Source organism: Lissotriton vulgaris, chromosome 11 (assembly GCF_964263255.1).
Source record: "Lissotriton vulgaris chromosome 11, aLisVul1.2, whole genome shotgun sequence".
Taxonomy (NCBI): Eukaryota; Metazoa; Chordata; class Amphibia; order Caudata; family Salamandridae; genus Lissotriton; species Lissotriton vulgaris.
In genome coordinates, this window is record NC_141699.1 from 995,455,018 (window position 1) to 995,471,540 (window position 16,523).

Genomic DNA, 16,523 nt, shown 5'->3' on the forward strand with positions numbered 1-16,523 from the left:
AGAAGGTTCTAGAGGGTTGCTGGCGCCTGATTGGCTGTAGTTTGGACCAACATAATGACAATGATAGACTGCAAATGGTTTTTTCCTTTTCCATGCATTCCTATGTAGAAATATGTGTAGGCTTGTTATGCCTTTTTTCTATTACATATTTCAGGTTTTATGTTATATATATATAGATATATAGTATATATTATTGCTATTTTATTTACCGTGGGACTCCCACTCCGACGACGGGGGATATTCAAGCATGTGAATCTATGAAAGACACCCCTAATACTGGAGAATAAAAGATCTGCATTTGGAGTAGTGGGAGGAGTAGTCGTCTGAACCTGAATAGGTCTGTGCCTGCCTAGGTGAATTCTGGCTCCGCCCCCGGGGTGTGTCTGATGACCAAGCCCACTCTGACAAAGGAGGGTGGAAGCCTGGTAAACAGAGGGCTTCAACACTCTCCAGAACCAGTAGAGACCGGTTCCCCCAAGCCCTGTGCCAGGGCAGACAGAGAGAAATACAGTATATATACTGGGGCTGTGACCCCATAAAAGGGGTGCTTGTGGGTGCTTACTTGTGCCTGCTGGACTGCTGGGCCCCAGGAGGTACTACCACGAGGTGAGGACCCTGTGAGTTGGACTGCCTGGACCCAGCTCTGCCCCTTATGGTTTTGGACTACGTGACCTGAATAGTGCACTCGAAAGGAAAGGAGTTAGGTCCTTGGGTGGGACTGAGGAAAGGGGCTGGACCATATATAATTGTCAAGAGCAAAAAAGATGCCCGCACCCTCTTATCTTAGTATAGACCCAATCAAAAGAATACCAAGTACAAATATATGAAACTCGGTAAGGTACTTTTATTTATACCCGTTACTCATATTATTTTTAGATTATTTTTGTAAGAACTTTTTATGTTTTGGCAAAAATAGATACACACATATTTAACACATTCATCTACAATCGATAAACTTTTCAAAAGAAAAACAAATTTAAAACAGTACCGCAGTAACACAGAACATACACATTGTAAACAAACAGTTCATACATTTTGTCAAAATGAATTGATGCTAATAGACAAAACAAAGCAAAGTGCGACCAAGAGCAAATACAAATTATATAAATATCAACAAATCACTCAATGATACTAATGGCTCTTGTAAATGTGCCGACGCGTTTCAGGTTCGAACAGCAAGTTTTCGAACCCTCATCAGGGCTTTGTTAGTTTGTCTGTGTGAGACAAAAATAATAAAGTTTTATTGAGAATCTGAGTGCCTAAGTTTGAAACATCCCATATTAATAAAAGCGATTGGAAAATACCTGTAACGGTCAAGTGGTATGTCTTAATGACATGGATCTGGGGGACAATGCTGCGAGCTTCCGATCTAATTAGAGCGAAGCATAATTTGTATCAGGGCTTAAGCTCGTTTTATTTCATCAATCATGTGGGAAAAGGGCCCTGTAAATCCACCTACCTCACTGCGCATCATCCGACGCCTTGTGAAGGGAGGAGGTTGTGGTCTTTGAATCAATCGACCTGATTTAAAAAAAGTGAAATTGTTACACGGCCGTGTAACATGGCAAAAGGGCGGGTATCAATAACAACTAAATGAGTCCCATACCTTCTTTTATATTTCAAAGTGGAGACAGTCTCTTGGAGGTGCTGGCACTAAACTTCGACGAAAACAGCCTATTTGAAAAAGATAATAAAGACACGACTGCAATTCAAACCAACGGCCGAGAAATTCAGCACTTCTTGTCGGTAGATAGAAAAAATCACATGGCACACTATAACGTACCTGTAATCTGGTTTGGATTCAAGTACACGTTTTTGGCAGCCCACACACTGTCCGTATATTTTTCAAATGCTTGAAGCACTCTAAGGTGAAAAAACGGGGAAGAGGAAGAGACAGGTCCCCGTAAGTTTCCGGGTGAGCTACACGCACATAAACACTCAATGAGCCGGGTTCCTAATACTTAAGGGCTAACCTGTATGTCTTCAAGCGTCGCTCGCTATTCTCCTCTCAAGGTTCCTACTCGTATGGACGACCGCGGGCGGTCACCATCTTGATGATTAAAAAGCGGGGGCGGAGAAATTCTACTCCCTCGGCATTATGGGAATCGTAGTCCCAACTAGTTTTGATACACATTTAAGCCCTGTAACTCACACACCCCATGTTTATTAGTGTGACTGTGCCAGTAGACAGAACAATGCCACGCACCTTTGATTATCAAAGGAGGAGGGGGAAAAAGATTCATTTTGTTGGGGAAGCGAGAATCCTCTCACTATACCGCCATAGGCCAAAGCAGATTACGGAGCCATCACAGTCTAGCCAATTCAGACATGGTATTCAAACCTGTCAATGTGCTGTTAAATTTGAGAATTAGGTAAGCTTCCTTCTGAAGTAACGCCCTATCGACATCCGTCGGGTGCTGTCCTGCATTTATTGTGAATAATACTGTCCATTTGAATTCATGTTCACATTCTGAACATGAATTCAAATGGACAGTATTATTGGTATACTCCTCCGGTATAAAGAAGAGACTGGCCCAATAGCTTGACAACGAATGCACCCGAGACGGCCCAGCTTCTACTAAGTAGTTGTCAGACAGCCGAGATCTCCTCCAGAAAGGCAAACGGATCATGTTTGCAAGTGTTTTAAGAGATGATTATTTGATCGAAAGTGGAGGACATCTGCGACACCATGGTGGTACTACAGCCTAATCGCTTTTCTCTTTCAAATCCTAAAAATGCACTTTTAAAACAGGCATTGTGTTCCGAGCTGAAGGAAGAATTAACTATTGGCAGTTGCTAGGCTTTTCTAGGTTTGTAGACACTGAGGGCCGGAGAAGCAAACTACTTGTAATATTTCAATAATTAATGACTATCAAAAGGTGAAGTCCAAGGGACATCTTCAGCATGAGGCTGCACTTTCAAGTAAGCTGTCTGAGCAACACATCCTCCAACTGAGTACATAATTATCCCAGTTGAGGGTAGGGCTGCATGAAATGTAGCCAGTTTCAGGGGGCATGTCGAAAAGGTGCTTGTTCTCTCTGACACCTTTTACAAAATCATAGGCTAGCACAAAGATGCGAGAGCCCATGAGATATTCTGCCACCACAGAATACAAGCCAGGATACCCCCTTTCAATTAGAGTAGCAGAAGTTGCAAGAACTAATAAGATATACGCGTTTACCCAAAGCACCCACATCACAGCTGGGACAAGTTATTAAAAGAAAACAGATTCTTGAAGACAAATATTTCTTATACCCTGATAAGAAAGTGGTCAGACAGTCTAAAGAAAAGGGAAGGTCAATGTCGAACCCCAGGAAAACCAAAACAATGTTTTCTCTGCATTCTTGAACCTGCAATAGTTCCCTGCATGGGCAACAGATTCCTTCAGCTGGAAAGATCTGTTTAGATAGATGTCTGAGTAAACAGTTCCCAGGTCAAGAGCCAGCTCAATAGTGCTAGGGGCTGCTGTTTGTTTCTACTGCAATAGGAGCAGCATTTAGCGCCCCCGTTTACCCAAGCAGAGCTGTACATCTCACAATGCAAAGGAAACAGAAGGTGGGGGATAACGAGAGGCAGAGGAAACTGATTACTTAGGAATGTTTCCAGGCCTCCCAAATTAACCAATTAAAACTGTACAATGGACTCATGAATTAAATATATTTTTGAGATTAGAAAAAACACAATTTTGCAATTTAAACAATGTATAATCAAGGATTTCTTCTAAGATAAATGAAAAGGTGTCCGAAGCGGCTTATGATGCCTTAAGTAAAATACAAAGGAGCACTTCTTTATCAGCAGTACAAAAAAAGTATTTTCAGTTATCAAAATTAAACACTAATGGGGGTTGGGATGGTCAAATAGAGTCACTCAGGATCAGAATAGGCTACTTTGTTTCTTTGGTTATAAAAATAAAAATATGACTTGCGGATGACATGGCTAGCAAAACACTATATCAAGAGGAGTAGATCAGCCTTAAGAGAAGCAGATTCAAGAAGTACTGGCAGTATGAGAACTTGTTCAGAGAAAAAGAGTAGAACTTTAAAAAGTAATTTGTTGCACTTACCTAAGATCTCAGATTTTATATTACTCTAGGAGGAGAGTTCTGTCAGGTCTATGATCAAAGACCTGTCATAGACCAGTCAGGCTATGGATGGGAGAGATTTGTGTAGGTACACAGAAATACAAACTGATTAGCCTAAGTGTAATTAACTATGTCACCCCAATTCTGTTCTTGTGGCCTTCAATTTTTCACACCCTATAACTTCAAAGCTTTAGAGTATTCAGACATTGCAAATATACCCTCACATCCTCAAGAGCTCGTCCTAACTTGCACAAGTGTTTCTCAGGAGATGGTTGTACCAACTAAGCACATAAGGGCTAGAAGTGCTTTGATTCACCAATATCTTTGCTTGAACCTGCACTAAAGCACTATCGTCGTCAAGACATTACTGTTCAGGGTTGGAAACGAAGTGAGGACTGAGGTGCTGCTTCTAAACCACTCATTCATTTTTTACTGCACTTTTGTTCTGTAAATTCAGGGTGAGATCATCTCAGTCAGTCAGACGAGGCATCCATCAATTTAGGAGTCATTTCAAAGAATTGTATCAAGCTAGAGTGACCTTCCCATTCAATGTTGTATTTCTCAATGGTGTACATGCAACTAAGGAAATATTTTTAAGAAATAGTATTCGGCTAAAATAATTGCTCTCTGAATTAATGTCAATTAGTAAAAAAGTGATGCTCAATTCAAACCACATTTTGTTGTTTTATTTCTTCATGTGGTCATTCACCATACAATGCATTTGTTTTGGAATGTTGTAACGCACAACAAGCCTCCTCCTAAACTAGAGCTAGGTCAACAATCTTATCTGACATTTATAGAGCGCACTGACACCATAAGTTTCCTGGAGCTAGAAGAAAGAGTGCAGGGATTGTGAGGAAACAAGCTAACCGGTTTGGGTGAAAAGACGGGTTTTCAGAAGCTTCCTAAAATTTAATAGGGAACAGCTAGACTTAACTGACAAGGGAAGGGGATTCCATAGTTTGGGGGCCAGGTGGGGAAATCTGCGACCGCCAAACTTTTTTAGTTTTCACTTTGGGGGCGACCAGCAGGTGGAGGTGAGCCGACCGCAGATGGCGCGCAGGTCGATGCTGCGTGATCAGTGTTTTGAGGACTGGTGCAGTGAAGAGACTTGAAAGTCAGGCAGCCAATCTTAAAGGCCGCCCGTTGGTCAACTGGTAGCCAATGCAGTTTGCGCAGCAGGGGTTTCGCAGACTGCCACTTTGGAGTTTTGTGGATAAGTCTGGCCGCCTGGTTCTGCACAATTTGAAGACGGCGGAGCAATGATTGTGGGAGTCCATGGTATAAAGAGTTCGAGAAATCGAGACGGGATAGTACCAGGGAGATGACGACCTGGACCAGTGTCGCATGCGGTAGTAGATGGACTATTTTACGAATTTTGCGAAGCTGGAACATGCAGGCGGAAATCACAGCCCCTACTTGAGCCTTAAGAGAGAGCTCCGCGTCAATGACCACCCCTAGGCTCTTCACCGAGCTTGCCGGGGTGCGGGAGGGGGTGGGGAGCCCAGCTCCTTGGGTCAGAACTGAGGGCCCCAGTATACTGGGCTGTTCCCAGGGAGAATAAGCTCAGTTTTTCCGGGATTTAATTTCAATTGGTTGTGGTTCATCCACTGCTGGATGTGGATCATGACCGTTTGGAAGCTATTAGCAGCATCAGGAGAGTCGAGAGGGAAGATGATCTGCAAATCATCAGCATAATTAAACACTGTGATATCCCACCTCTTGAGCGAATGAATCAGTGGCCGGAGGTATAGGTTAAACAGGAGGGGAGAGAGGGATGAGCCCTGAGGGACTCCACAAGTCGTGGGTGTCTTGGCTGCCGCATAAGGGCCCAAACGCACGCCTAGTGCTCTGCCGACGAGGAAAGACTCGATCCACTCGAGGGCAGGACCCTGGATGCCGGCCTGTCCGACACAGTGGAGAAGGATGTCATGGTCCACAGTGTCGAAAGCAGCTGACAAATCCAGAAGCACAAGGGCCTGGGGTGTCCCTTTGTAAGCGTTACCCCTCCAGGCGTCCAATACTGCCAGGATGACGGCCTCGTGGAATGGGCCGGCCTAAAGCCGGCCTGATTAGGCTCAAAATAGCAGGAGCTCTCGACAAAGTTTAAAAGGCACCGAGTGACGTGGGCCTCGAGGAGCTTGGACAGGTAGGGCAGGAGGGATATAGGACGATAATTGGAGGGATCGGCGGGGTCCGCACCTGGTTTCTTCATCAGAGGCACTAAGATGGCCTCCTTGAAAGAGCTGGGAACCGTGCCAGTCCTAAGGGAAGCGTTCAGCAAGGGTAGTATATGATCCGGCAGTTTGAGACAGACGTCCCGGAGGACCGAGGGAGAGCAGCAATCGTTGGGAGATCCTGATTTGATCCGGGCCACAAGCTCGGCTAAAGTGTTGGGGTCAATGGCAGGGAACTGGGTAAGGGACAGTGGGTTGATGAGAGAAGTGTCTGGTGGCCGCGCATGGGTGAGGGGGGGAATGGAGTTCTTGATTTTGACAATTTTCTCAATGAAAAAGGAGTTGAGGGCGTCACAAGTCTCTTGGGTTGGGGTCTGAGAAGGTAGAGTTCTGTCATCCGTGGTAGCTCATTCATAATCTTAAAAACTTCCTTCGATTTATTATGAGTGGACAGAATTCTGTCAGAGACATGTGAAGATTTAGCCGAGGAAATCGCACTTTTATATTCTTTGCGGGCAGCCATGAAGAGCAGTCTATCTGAGTCATATACCAGTTACATCACTTCATAATTGGCAAATGTTAAGTTTGTGTAAACCTACCTTGTGAGCTCATCGTCTCCTAGTACTTCTTTGGGAGCAGGAGAGTACCTGCTTGGTGATGCTGGTGGCAGAGGATGGCTGATATATATGTTAGGGCTGACATGGTTATCCACAGGCTGGGAATATGCTACAAAAAGAACAAACACAACCAAATGACAGACTGTTCAGGTTCAAATTCCTTGAATTACAGTACAAATGGCTTACATTTAACTATACATACTCTGACATTTGGTTAGCATACTCAACAGTATACAGAGGGTGTGATAAATAAGTCCAGACTTTGCAACACCCATGAAAAAGGTCTGTACCGACTGATCAAAAGTTAACTTTAAAAATGACTGTACAGTGTTAGCATTCAGGTAATTCATTTGCTAAAGATGGGTTCATTTATTGAATCCTAGGCCTGTTCAGTTAGAATAAACACCAAATCAACATTTGAAGGTTCCATGGCCTGCAGCGGAGCAGGTACCATTAAGTTTGAGCAACATCATGTACACATGCAGTGATAATATTATCAAAGTGTCGTATGCAATCTGAGAATTAAGCATGTTTAAACATCTGCAATTGTCACCATAACAGAATTAATAATCCGGAATATATACAACCACCCACCAAGTCACACAACACTGATGACTCCCATGGAAGGTCTTCAAACTGGTTAAAGGGAGCAAATGTACATTAATTTTCTTTGCTGAAAGCAAAGTGCCCCATTGGCAAATAATTTACTCAGAAACACTAAACTGGAAATTCATGATTATGTTTTTATTTTATCTACTCAGGAGATAGCGCTCGCATGCTCCGGTTTACGATCGCACTATTTAAAATTAACTCCGGTTTTACCTTTGGTTTATCTTAACTATTGCTTCAGTCAGTTTTTCCTTTTTGTTTTAAAACAAAACTACTTTCTATGTTCTCACTTCTGTCGCTACACTCCCTGGATATGGAACAACAACCCCAACAAAAACAGAACTGTCCCAAACCTCCTGCAATTCTACAGAGAATACTATTTAACATAGATCTCTGGGCGCCTATGCTAGTTCAATAATTGGATAATCTCAAGCCTGCTCTCAGCTCCATAAATACCTGTACATAGAATTTGTTTGATATGCTCTCCTCCCTTACTATATCCAGTGTAAGGGGTTGCAAGATTCAAAAAGGTTTGCTGCTAAAAATATGTTTTATTTTATTATTAGTAATTTTGTACATGATTGTGGGCAACTTAAATCCCAGGAAATATGCATTTTTCGGGCAAGCAAGGCAACTAATCTATTAACTCAATCCGTTATTTTACAAGCAACTGGCATAGAAGACAATCTAGAGGGGTGAGAACATGAATAGCCCCATTACCGTACTCATTGTTTACGTTAAAAGACTCCAGTTCAAGTGCAGTACTGGGCAGGCCCACACCACACATGTGAAGTATGCATGAGGAGCAGCACCAGAGATACCTGATCAGTTTATTTATAAAGTTTTATATAGCACGAACAAGATCCCGAAGAATATCAGAGCGCTTTACAATAAGTTGGAAGAGGGGACAAGTGGAATACCATATGCAAACATTTGTAGCAGCTCAGGTTATGTTTATAATTCCTTCATATTTTGTTAGAAGGCGTAATGCTGCGTCACTGCTTTTCAGAAAGTGGCACCAAGTCATCCTTGTGCTTACGTTTGAGTGGTGTAGTAGCTACTATCTCAAATAGGAAGGGATGTGTGCAAGAAGTCCCTTATTCTGATTCCCAGAACACCTAGACCACAAATATCATCTACGTCTTAACACTTAGGCCTAACCTCAAAAACTCAGACGAAGCGATCCCCGCCAGAACCCATCTGTCCGGCTATCAGGCAATGTCCGAAATATAACCCTATTATGGATTTTTGAACCGCCGAGAACGCGAGCACGGCTCCATTACTTGAACTCCAAACGGCAAAAGCGTTGTGATTATTCCCTCACACGCATGGACATTGTGATAACCTCTGCTCCCCCAGAGAACCCAATTATGGAATTCTGAACCGCTGAGAAGGCGAGCATGGCTGTATTACCTTAACTCCCACCGGCTAAGGCGCTGTGATTATTCTCTCACACGCTTGGACATTGTGTTAAATAACATAAGCTTTTATAGCTGTTTCCACGTATTAAAGGCCGATCACCCCCAAGAATGCTATCATGCATAGTTAAGGGGTATTGAGCTTGTAAAACCTCTCAAGACAAACTTGACACACAAGCTTCTGTCCTGATGATGATGCATGCATTTGGTAACTGCATCGAAACGTCGTCGACCTTATTGCACCATATGTTTTATTTCAATTTACATATTGCGTTAAACAATGGGTTGCTATGGTTTAATTCCAGTCTGTAAAATGGATTATTAGTACAGACTGCCTTTGTGCGCTTTTACGTAATTGGTTTGTCATATGTCTTGTCTTGTGCTTTGTGGGTCACAGGTTGTGCCCACTTTTGTATAAATGTTATACTGACACATTTAACCTTATATCTGAAAATAAAAATACTCTGTACGGTTGGACAGAAGTCATATATACTATTTAGTATATGTCTATCATTCGGTTGATCTTTGATTACTAGGGTCCTCTGTTCCGTAAAAAATAACCTCAAAAACCCAACACAAACTACTGAACAAACACTAACTCCTGCTCATTACCACACTTCGAAGTACTCTACATACCAGTCATCGCATTCACCATCTCCTACCTCAACTTTGATGCAGTCTTCAACAGAGACATGACTTACCCCCACATTCTTTCAGAACCTACATGTCCTTGTTTCTAGATGCTACAGCATCCAGTCTGCAGACCGCACACGTAAGAGAGTAGACCTCGCCATCATCCTTAAGTCCTCTTGGTCCTGGACCATGGACAAGGACTCAACTTCAGGAAGATCCTGACATGTTACTTCCACTTCAGTGCAACTCAGTTCACCACCTACTGCCTGTCCGACAGGGCTCTTGGACATAACTCCATAGACAAGCTCTCAGATCTCAACCCTTCATCCATCCAACAAGCCCAAACACCTTCCTCTTAGACTTCAATCCCCAAATGACTAAAGCATAAAAACTAGGGAGACTATCTTCAATCGCGTAAACACAGTTAACATGGCGTAACCTGTAAACTTAACACACTACAAGTGCCAAATTCTCAAGATCAACATTTAAGATAAAACCCTCCCATGATGATGCACTGGGCAAGCTAAAATGCATTCCCATGACTGTTCGAGATCTAACAAAAACACTAAATTCAACCTAAATAAAAAACAAACAAGCCACCATCGTCTTCAAGACTTCTGCATCGAGCTAAAACTCAAACACCCTACAACCTCCATGTCTGATGTCAACACACCCTTTAAAACTAACTTAACAGATCTGGGGAACTACGGAATATTCAGGCTTCATATAAAGTATACAAGAGCAAGCTGTAGCCTTAAGATCGTAAGTACTTCAAAGACATTTTTAACAACAAATGCTTCATTAGCACACATGAAAATTAATGTTATAAAAACAGATTTTTACCTTCGGCAAGATAAATAACACCCTTTGTGTAACATGTGAACAACTCAGTACTAAAGCCACAACATTAAAGAAGCTGCCAAAAGAAGCAGAATGCCATCATCTTCTTCATGTTGGAATGTTGTAGAAAAGAAATGGTATGCAACACTGAGGACATAAGAACTTTCTTAACTGGTGTCATTCAGACTCAATAAGACAAACAGCATATATGGCATTTTATGTCTATTTGTTTAGTACTATTCCGGTGGTCCTCTAGAGCTTTCAAAATCAGCGTAACTTTGGTGATCTGCGGACACTGTATTGGGTTGAGTTAAATCTTGTTGAGAGGATTAATATTTGATAGTAAGCCAGCGAGGTTAGGATACACTATTGTATAATTTAGAGATGGGTTATATTGGATGGTGGAAGGCTAGATGCTGACATTGACGTAGCTGCATCATTATGTGCTTGGATATGAAAGCCTAAGGATGAGGTTTGTTTCGTACTGTTGGGATAGCTTAGCTTTAGGTAACTTTTATGTTTTGAGGCATCTGGCTTTAATGCAGTGCTATGTGGTGTGACTCATTAAAGTCCACTTCTTTTGGATGGCTGACATTTAGACTTGTGAGAAGTATGGAGGTGTGATTGAGGTGGAAAATGTTTTGACATTTATATGGCACTGAGACCTACTCTGCATATGACAGTGCCAGGAGTTTTGTTTAATGTGTATGGTTGGTGTAGACTAAGTTATGAATATAGCATCATAGGGATGCTCAATTGAAGGTGGTAAAAGGTTAGCAGGCTTCATATACTGCTGGGCAATCTTAAATATGGCCTCTTGGATTTAATTATTCTTTTGACAGAGGTTCTGTGCCCTATATATCGGCGAGTACTTTAAGGTCTGAGAACTACCAAACCCCTACTAGATCGGTTTCTGTCCTTTGAATGGAACCAAATTGATCACAGTGTACTGGATGAATAACCCACTTGCTGCAGTGAGTTTGGATGGTGTCAACGCACAGAAATTGATACATCTGTCAGTGGCATTTAATGCCCCTAACACAAAATTCAGCTGGTTTGATTGCAAGGGTTTAGAGGACAGGTAAATGATTAATCAGACGTCCATTTTATGAAACAAAGTCTGTGCATCTCTGACATTTATTAATTCACAGTTACACTGCCTCGCTAATGGGGTGCTTTAGGATTTTTCCTTTTCACCCACGGGAAACACCAATTACATCGATGTACATACATCGCGGTGCTATCGCACCGCGAATTTTACATCGCATGGTCGTTGACATCGCAGCATTTTAGTGCGCAAACAACAACGGCGCGATGGCATTAACATCGCATGCAATTACAAGGCATGCGATGTTAAAATGCCATTACAACGCACGGAAACTAAAAGAAAGAAGAAAATGGCCTTTTCCCTGCTGAACAGAAGGAATTGGGCTTTTCATGGACAGAAGAAAATGTGCTTTTCATGGAAATGGGATTTTCATAAAAACCGGAACGGGTGGGCTAACATAGGAAACCGGAACTAATGCGCTAACATAGTAAACGGGATAACATATGGGCTAACATAGTAAACGGGATAACATATATACACGGAGACGGCAACATAGGAAATGGGATAACATATATACACGGAAACGGCCTAACACCAAAACGGTAATCGATGACAGTGAGAGGATGCTCAACAAACAGTCCCTAGCACTACTGGGTGGATGTGTGTGGGGTGGATGGATGGATGGATGGATGGATGAATGGATGGCGGATGAATGGATGGCTGTATGGATGGATGGCTGAGTTTGTGGGCCCGTCTACGCCCGTCCGCGCCTGGACCGCGCCCAGCGCCAGACTCCCTGGCACCCGCAAATCCCACTCCACCCGCATAACGTACGACGCCGCAACCCTCTCAGCGCTTAATCCCGGCCGACTCCCAAACTGCAACCAAGCCGCCCCAGGTCAAACCCATGGACTCTTCACCTGCCACTCCTGCAAGTTCGACTGCATCAGAATCCACACCAAATCCACAGACTCCACACAGAACTCCAACAGTAACCACCTGAAGTGCATCCTGCTCAACACCCGCTTGGTCCACAAACCCGCCATTGAACTTTGGAACCTACTCAACACCACATTGCCGGACATCGCCTTTCTTACTGAAACCTGGATGAACGCCTCATCATCGCCTGACATCGCCAGCCATCCCGGAAGGCTACAAGATCATCCGAAAGGACCGCATCAACAAAACTGGAGGAGGCATCGCCATCGTCCACAAGAACACTATCCGCATCACAACCAGTTCCGATGACAACCTCACATCCGCCGAACACCTTCACTTCCAGATCCACACCGACCCCAAGACCACACTCAGAGGCACCCTCATCTACAGGCCACCAGGACCCCGGACACAATTCAGCGAAGACATCTCTGACTTCATCAGCCCACACGCCCTCCCCTCCGAGGACTACATTCTATTGGGAGACTTCAACTTCCACCTGGAAAAGAAAAACGACAGCAACACCACCACCCTTCTGGACAACCTGGCCAACCTCGGACTCGACCAACTTGTTGATACCCCCACCCACTATGCCGGGCACACGCTCTACCCAATCTTCACCTCCAGCAAGCACATCTCCTTCAATCACACCCCAGCTCTCCATTGGACGGACCACAGCTGCGTTCACTACAACTACAAAAAGACCACGACCCACAACCTCTCACAACCAATTCCTCGAAGAAACTGGAACAAAATTACCACCGACCAGCTCTTCACATCGCTTCACCATAACCCTCCCGCCAAATCATCGGACCCAAACCAAGCAGCCACCAACCTCACACAATGGATCACCCATAGTGCCGACGAACTAGCACCCTTGAAAAACCATCAAATCAAGCAAGGTAGCAAAAAAGCCCCCTGGTTTAACGATGACCTTAAGAAATCCAAGAAGCTCTGTCGCACCCTCGAGAAAGCCTGGAGAAAAAACCCAACCACTGACAACCTGGCCACCTTCAAGAACGCCACCCGCAAACACCACCAACTGATCCGATCCACCAAGAAATCAGCATTCAAGGATCGACTTAACAACAACGCCCACAACAGCAAGGAATTATTCAACATCGTCAAAGAATTTACCAACCCCACCGCCGGCACCAACGACATCACCCCCTCTCAAGACCTCTGCGACTCCTAGCCTCATTCTTCCACAACAAAATCGCCGACATACATAACCGCTTTGAAAACCAGTCCGGAGACCAATCCACTCCACCCACCTCCAAACCAAAACCCCCCTCTAACAACCTTTGCGCCTGGAACCCAATCACCACCGAAGACACCATCTACCTGATGAACTCCATCCACTCAGGATCGCCAACCGACCCATGTCCCACCACATTTTCAACAAAGCAGACTCCATTATCGCACCCCATCTCCGAGACGTCATCAACTGCTCCCTCAACTCCGCCACCTTCCCGGAAAGCTGGAAACATGTCGAACTCAGCGCCCTCCTGAAGAAACCTACAGCAGACCCCACTGAACTTAAGAACTACCGCCCCATCTCGCTCCTCCCATTCCCTGCCAAAGTCATTGAGAAAGCCATCAACAGTCAGCTCGCCGCCTTCCTTGAATCCAACAAATCCCTCGACCCCTCACAGTCCGGCTTCCGAGCCAAACACAGCACCGAAACCGCCCTCATCGCAGCAACAGATGACATTCGAACACTACTGGACAACGGAGAAACAGTTGCCCTCATCCTACTTGCCCTCTCCGCAGCCTTCGACACAGTCTGTCATAGCACCCTCATACAACGCCTCAGCAACGTCGGAATACAAGGAAAAGCATTGGACTGGATCATCTCGTTCCTCGCCGGAAGAACCCAGAGAGTCCGCCTCCCCCCTTTTAGATCAGAGGCCACCGAAGTCATCTGCGGCGTACCACAAGGATCATCACTCAGTCCCACCCTCTTCAACGTATACATGAGTCCCCTCGCATCCATCGCTCGCCAACACAACCTCAACATCATCTCCTACACAGATAACACCCAGCTGATCCTCTCCCTCACCAAAGACCCAAACGCCGCCAAAACCAACCTACACGAAGGGATGAAAGAAGTAGCCGAGTGGATGAAGAACAGCCGTTTAAAACTGAACTTGGACAAAACGGAAGTCCTCATCTTAGGATCATCCCCCTCTGCCTGGGACGACTCATGGTGGCCACCGACCCTGGGAACCGCACCCATACCTACAAACCATGCACGTAACCTGGGCTTCATCCTGGACTCCTCCCTCTCTATGACCAGACAAGTCAACGCCGTCTCATCTTCATGCTTCAACATCCTACACATGCTCAATAAAATCTTCCGTTGGATCCCCACCGAAACAAGAAAGACGGTCACCCACGCACGGGTCACAAGCCGACTGGATTACGGAAACACCCTGTACGCCGGAACCACAGCCAAACTACAGAAAAAACTCCAACGCATCCAAAACGCCTCAGCCAGACTCATACTAGACATCCCCCGCCAAGCTCACATTTCCGATCACCTGAAAGACCTCCACTGGCTCCCCCCGTCAACAAGAGAATAACGTTCCGTCTCCTCACCCACGCACACAAAGCCCTATACGATCTAGGACCCGAATGCCTCAACTCGCGCCTGTCCTTTTACACCCCCACCCGCCAACTACGATCGTCCAATCAAGCCCTCGCCGCAATTCCGCGTTTCCATAGATCAACCATGGGGGGGAAGATCCTTCTCCTACTTAGCGGCCAAAACCTGGAACTCTCTCCCCACCCACCTCCGCCTTACACAGAACCACCTCTCCTTCAGAAAGCAACTAAAAACTTGGATATTCGATAAGTAAAGTACCCCCCTCCCTCAAGCGCCTTGAGACCCTCTGGGTGAGTAGTGCGCTATACAAATTTTTGAACTTGAACTTGGGTGGATGGATGCTGTGTGCTGGGTGAATGGATGGCTGAATGGATGGATGCATGAGTGGATGGAGGCTGTGTGGTGAGTGGATGGCGGCTGTGTGGTGAGTGGATGGAGGCTGTGTGGTTAATGGATGCTCAACAAACAGTCCCTAGCACTACTGGGTGGATGTGTGTGGGGTGGGTGGATGGATGGATGGATGGATGGCTGGATGGCGGATGAATGGATGGCGGATGAATGGATGGCTGTATGGATGGATGGCTGGGTGTGTGGGTGGATGGATGGATGGATGGATGCTGTGTGCTGGGTGAATGGATGGATGAATGGATGGATGCATGCATGAGTGTATGGAGGCTGTGTGGTGAATGGATGGGTGGATGGATGCTTTGTGGTGAGTGGGTATTATCAAGCACAGCTAGTAGTGGGCTGCACGTTTACCCAAGTACCACTAGATGGCGCTGTCGCTTTATTTGCACGGACGCACTAGAGATCCTCGCCTGACGCTGCACCTGTGTCTGTGCCACCGGAAGTATGGATAGCGCGCGGCTGATAGACTTGAGGCCGTGTCTGTGTGAGCTGTAGCAGGAATGGCTGCATCAGTTCATCCTACTGCAAGCTGTGCTTGGCTCTTCCACTCGGCACTCACCCATCATGCTTGATTTACTCAACCTGAAGTGCCTGAGCCGAGCATGTAAGGATGGAAGGTGTACTCTAAAGAACGAAGCCCAAAAGGGATATGTCTGTCATTATGCAGTTTTCTTACTCAAATTGCCGCAGTGTCTGTTGTGCACAGTGAAAACATTCATATGACCTTTATGTTTAATATGTGCATTGGGTCCGGAACAATCTGCACTGGTATGACTGCAACAATGATAAATGTCTTTTTTTGCACATGGGAGGAAAAAACAAATAATCTACAGATGACAGAAATAATTCTGTTTTATCATGCACATCTATCTGCCCCCAAGAAAATGTTTCTCCCACTAAATGTGTGCCTCCTAGCTTCACTCCCAACTGCACCCCCCTTTCATTCACTGCTCAAATTGATGAGTACCTGCACTTATCTATTCCCATTTAAAGTCCTGGCTACTGGTGAAGGAAAGTGGAAAGCTATGTCCTCTCCAACTCAGCTTAGCATCATTTTGAAGGCAGCTGGGCTCATAAATTGAGGTGTTTTCACTGCAAGGCTGCTGTTTTGTCAGTGTTAAAACACTTCTGCGTTGTGTCACTTTGCA

At 45.0% G+C, this 16,523-nt stretch overlaps 1 protein-coding gene across 19 annotated transcripts in view; it reads right to left on the reverse strand.

The window, feature by feature from the left end:
- DLG1 (discs large MAGUK scaffold protein 1) overlaps window positions 1-16,523 on the reverse strand; it is a 1,304,904-nt gene that overhangs the window by 259,371 nt on the left and 1,029,010 nt on the right. For all 19 annotated transcript variants that reach the window (XM_086944257.1, XM_086944255.1, XM_086944253.1 and 16 more), the window contains one exon: window positions 6,858-6,984. In XM_086944257.1, coding sequence (XP_086800383.1) covers window positions 6,858-6,984 — 127 coding nt within the window. The remainder of the gene's footprint in view (window positions 1-6,857; window positions 6,985-16,523) is intronic.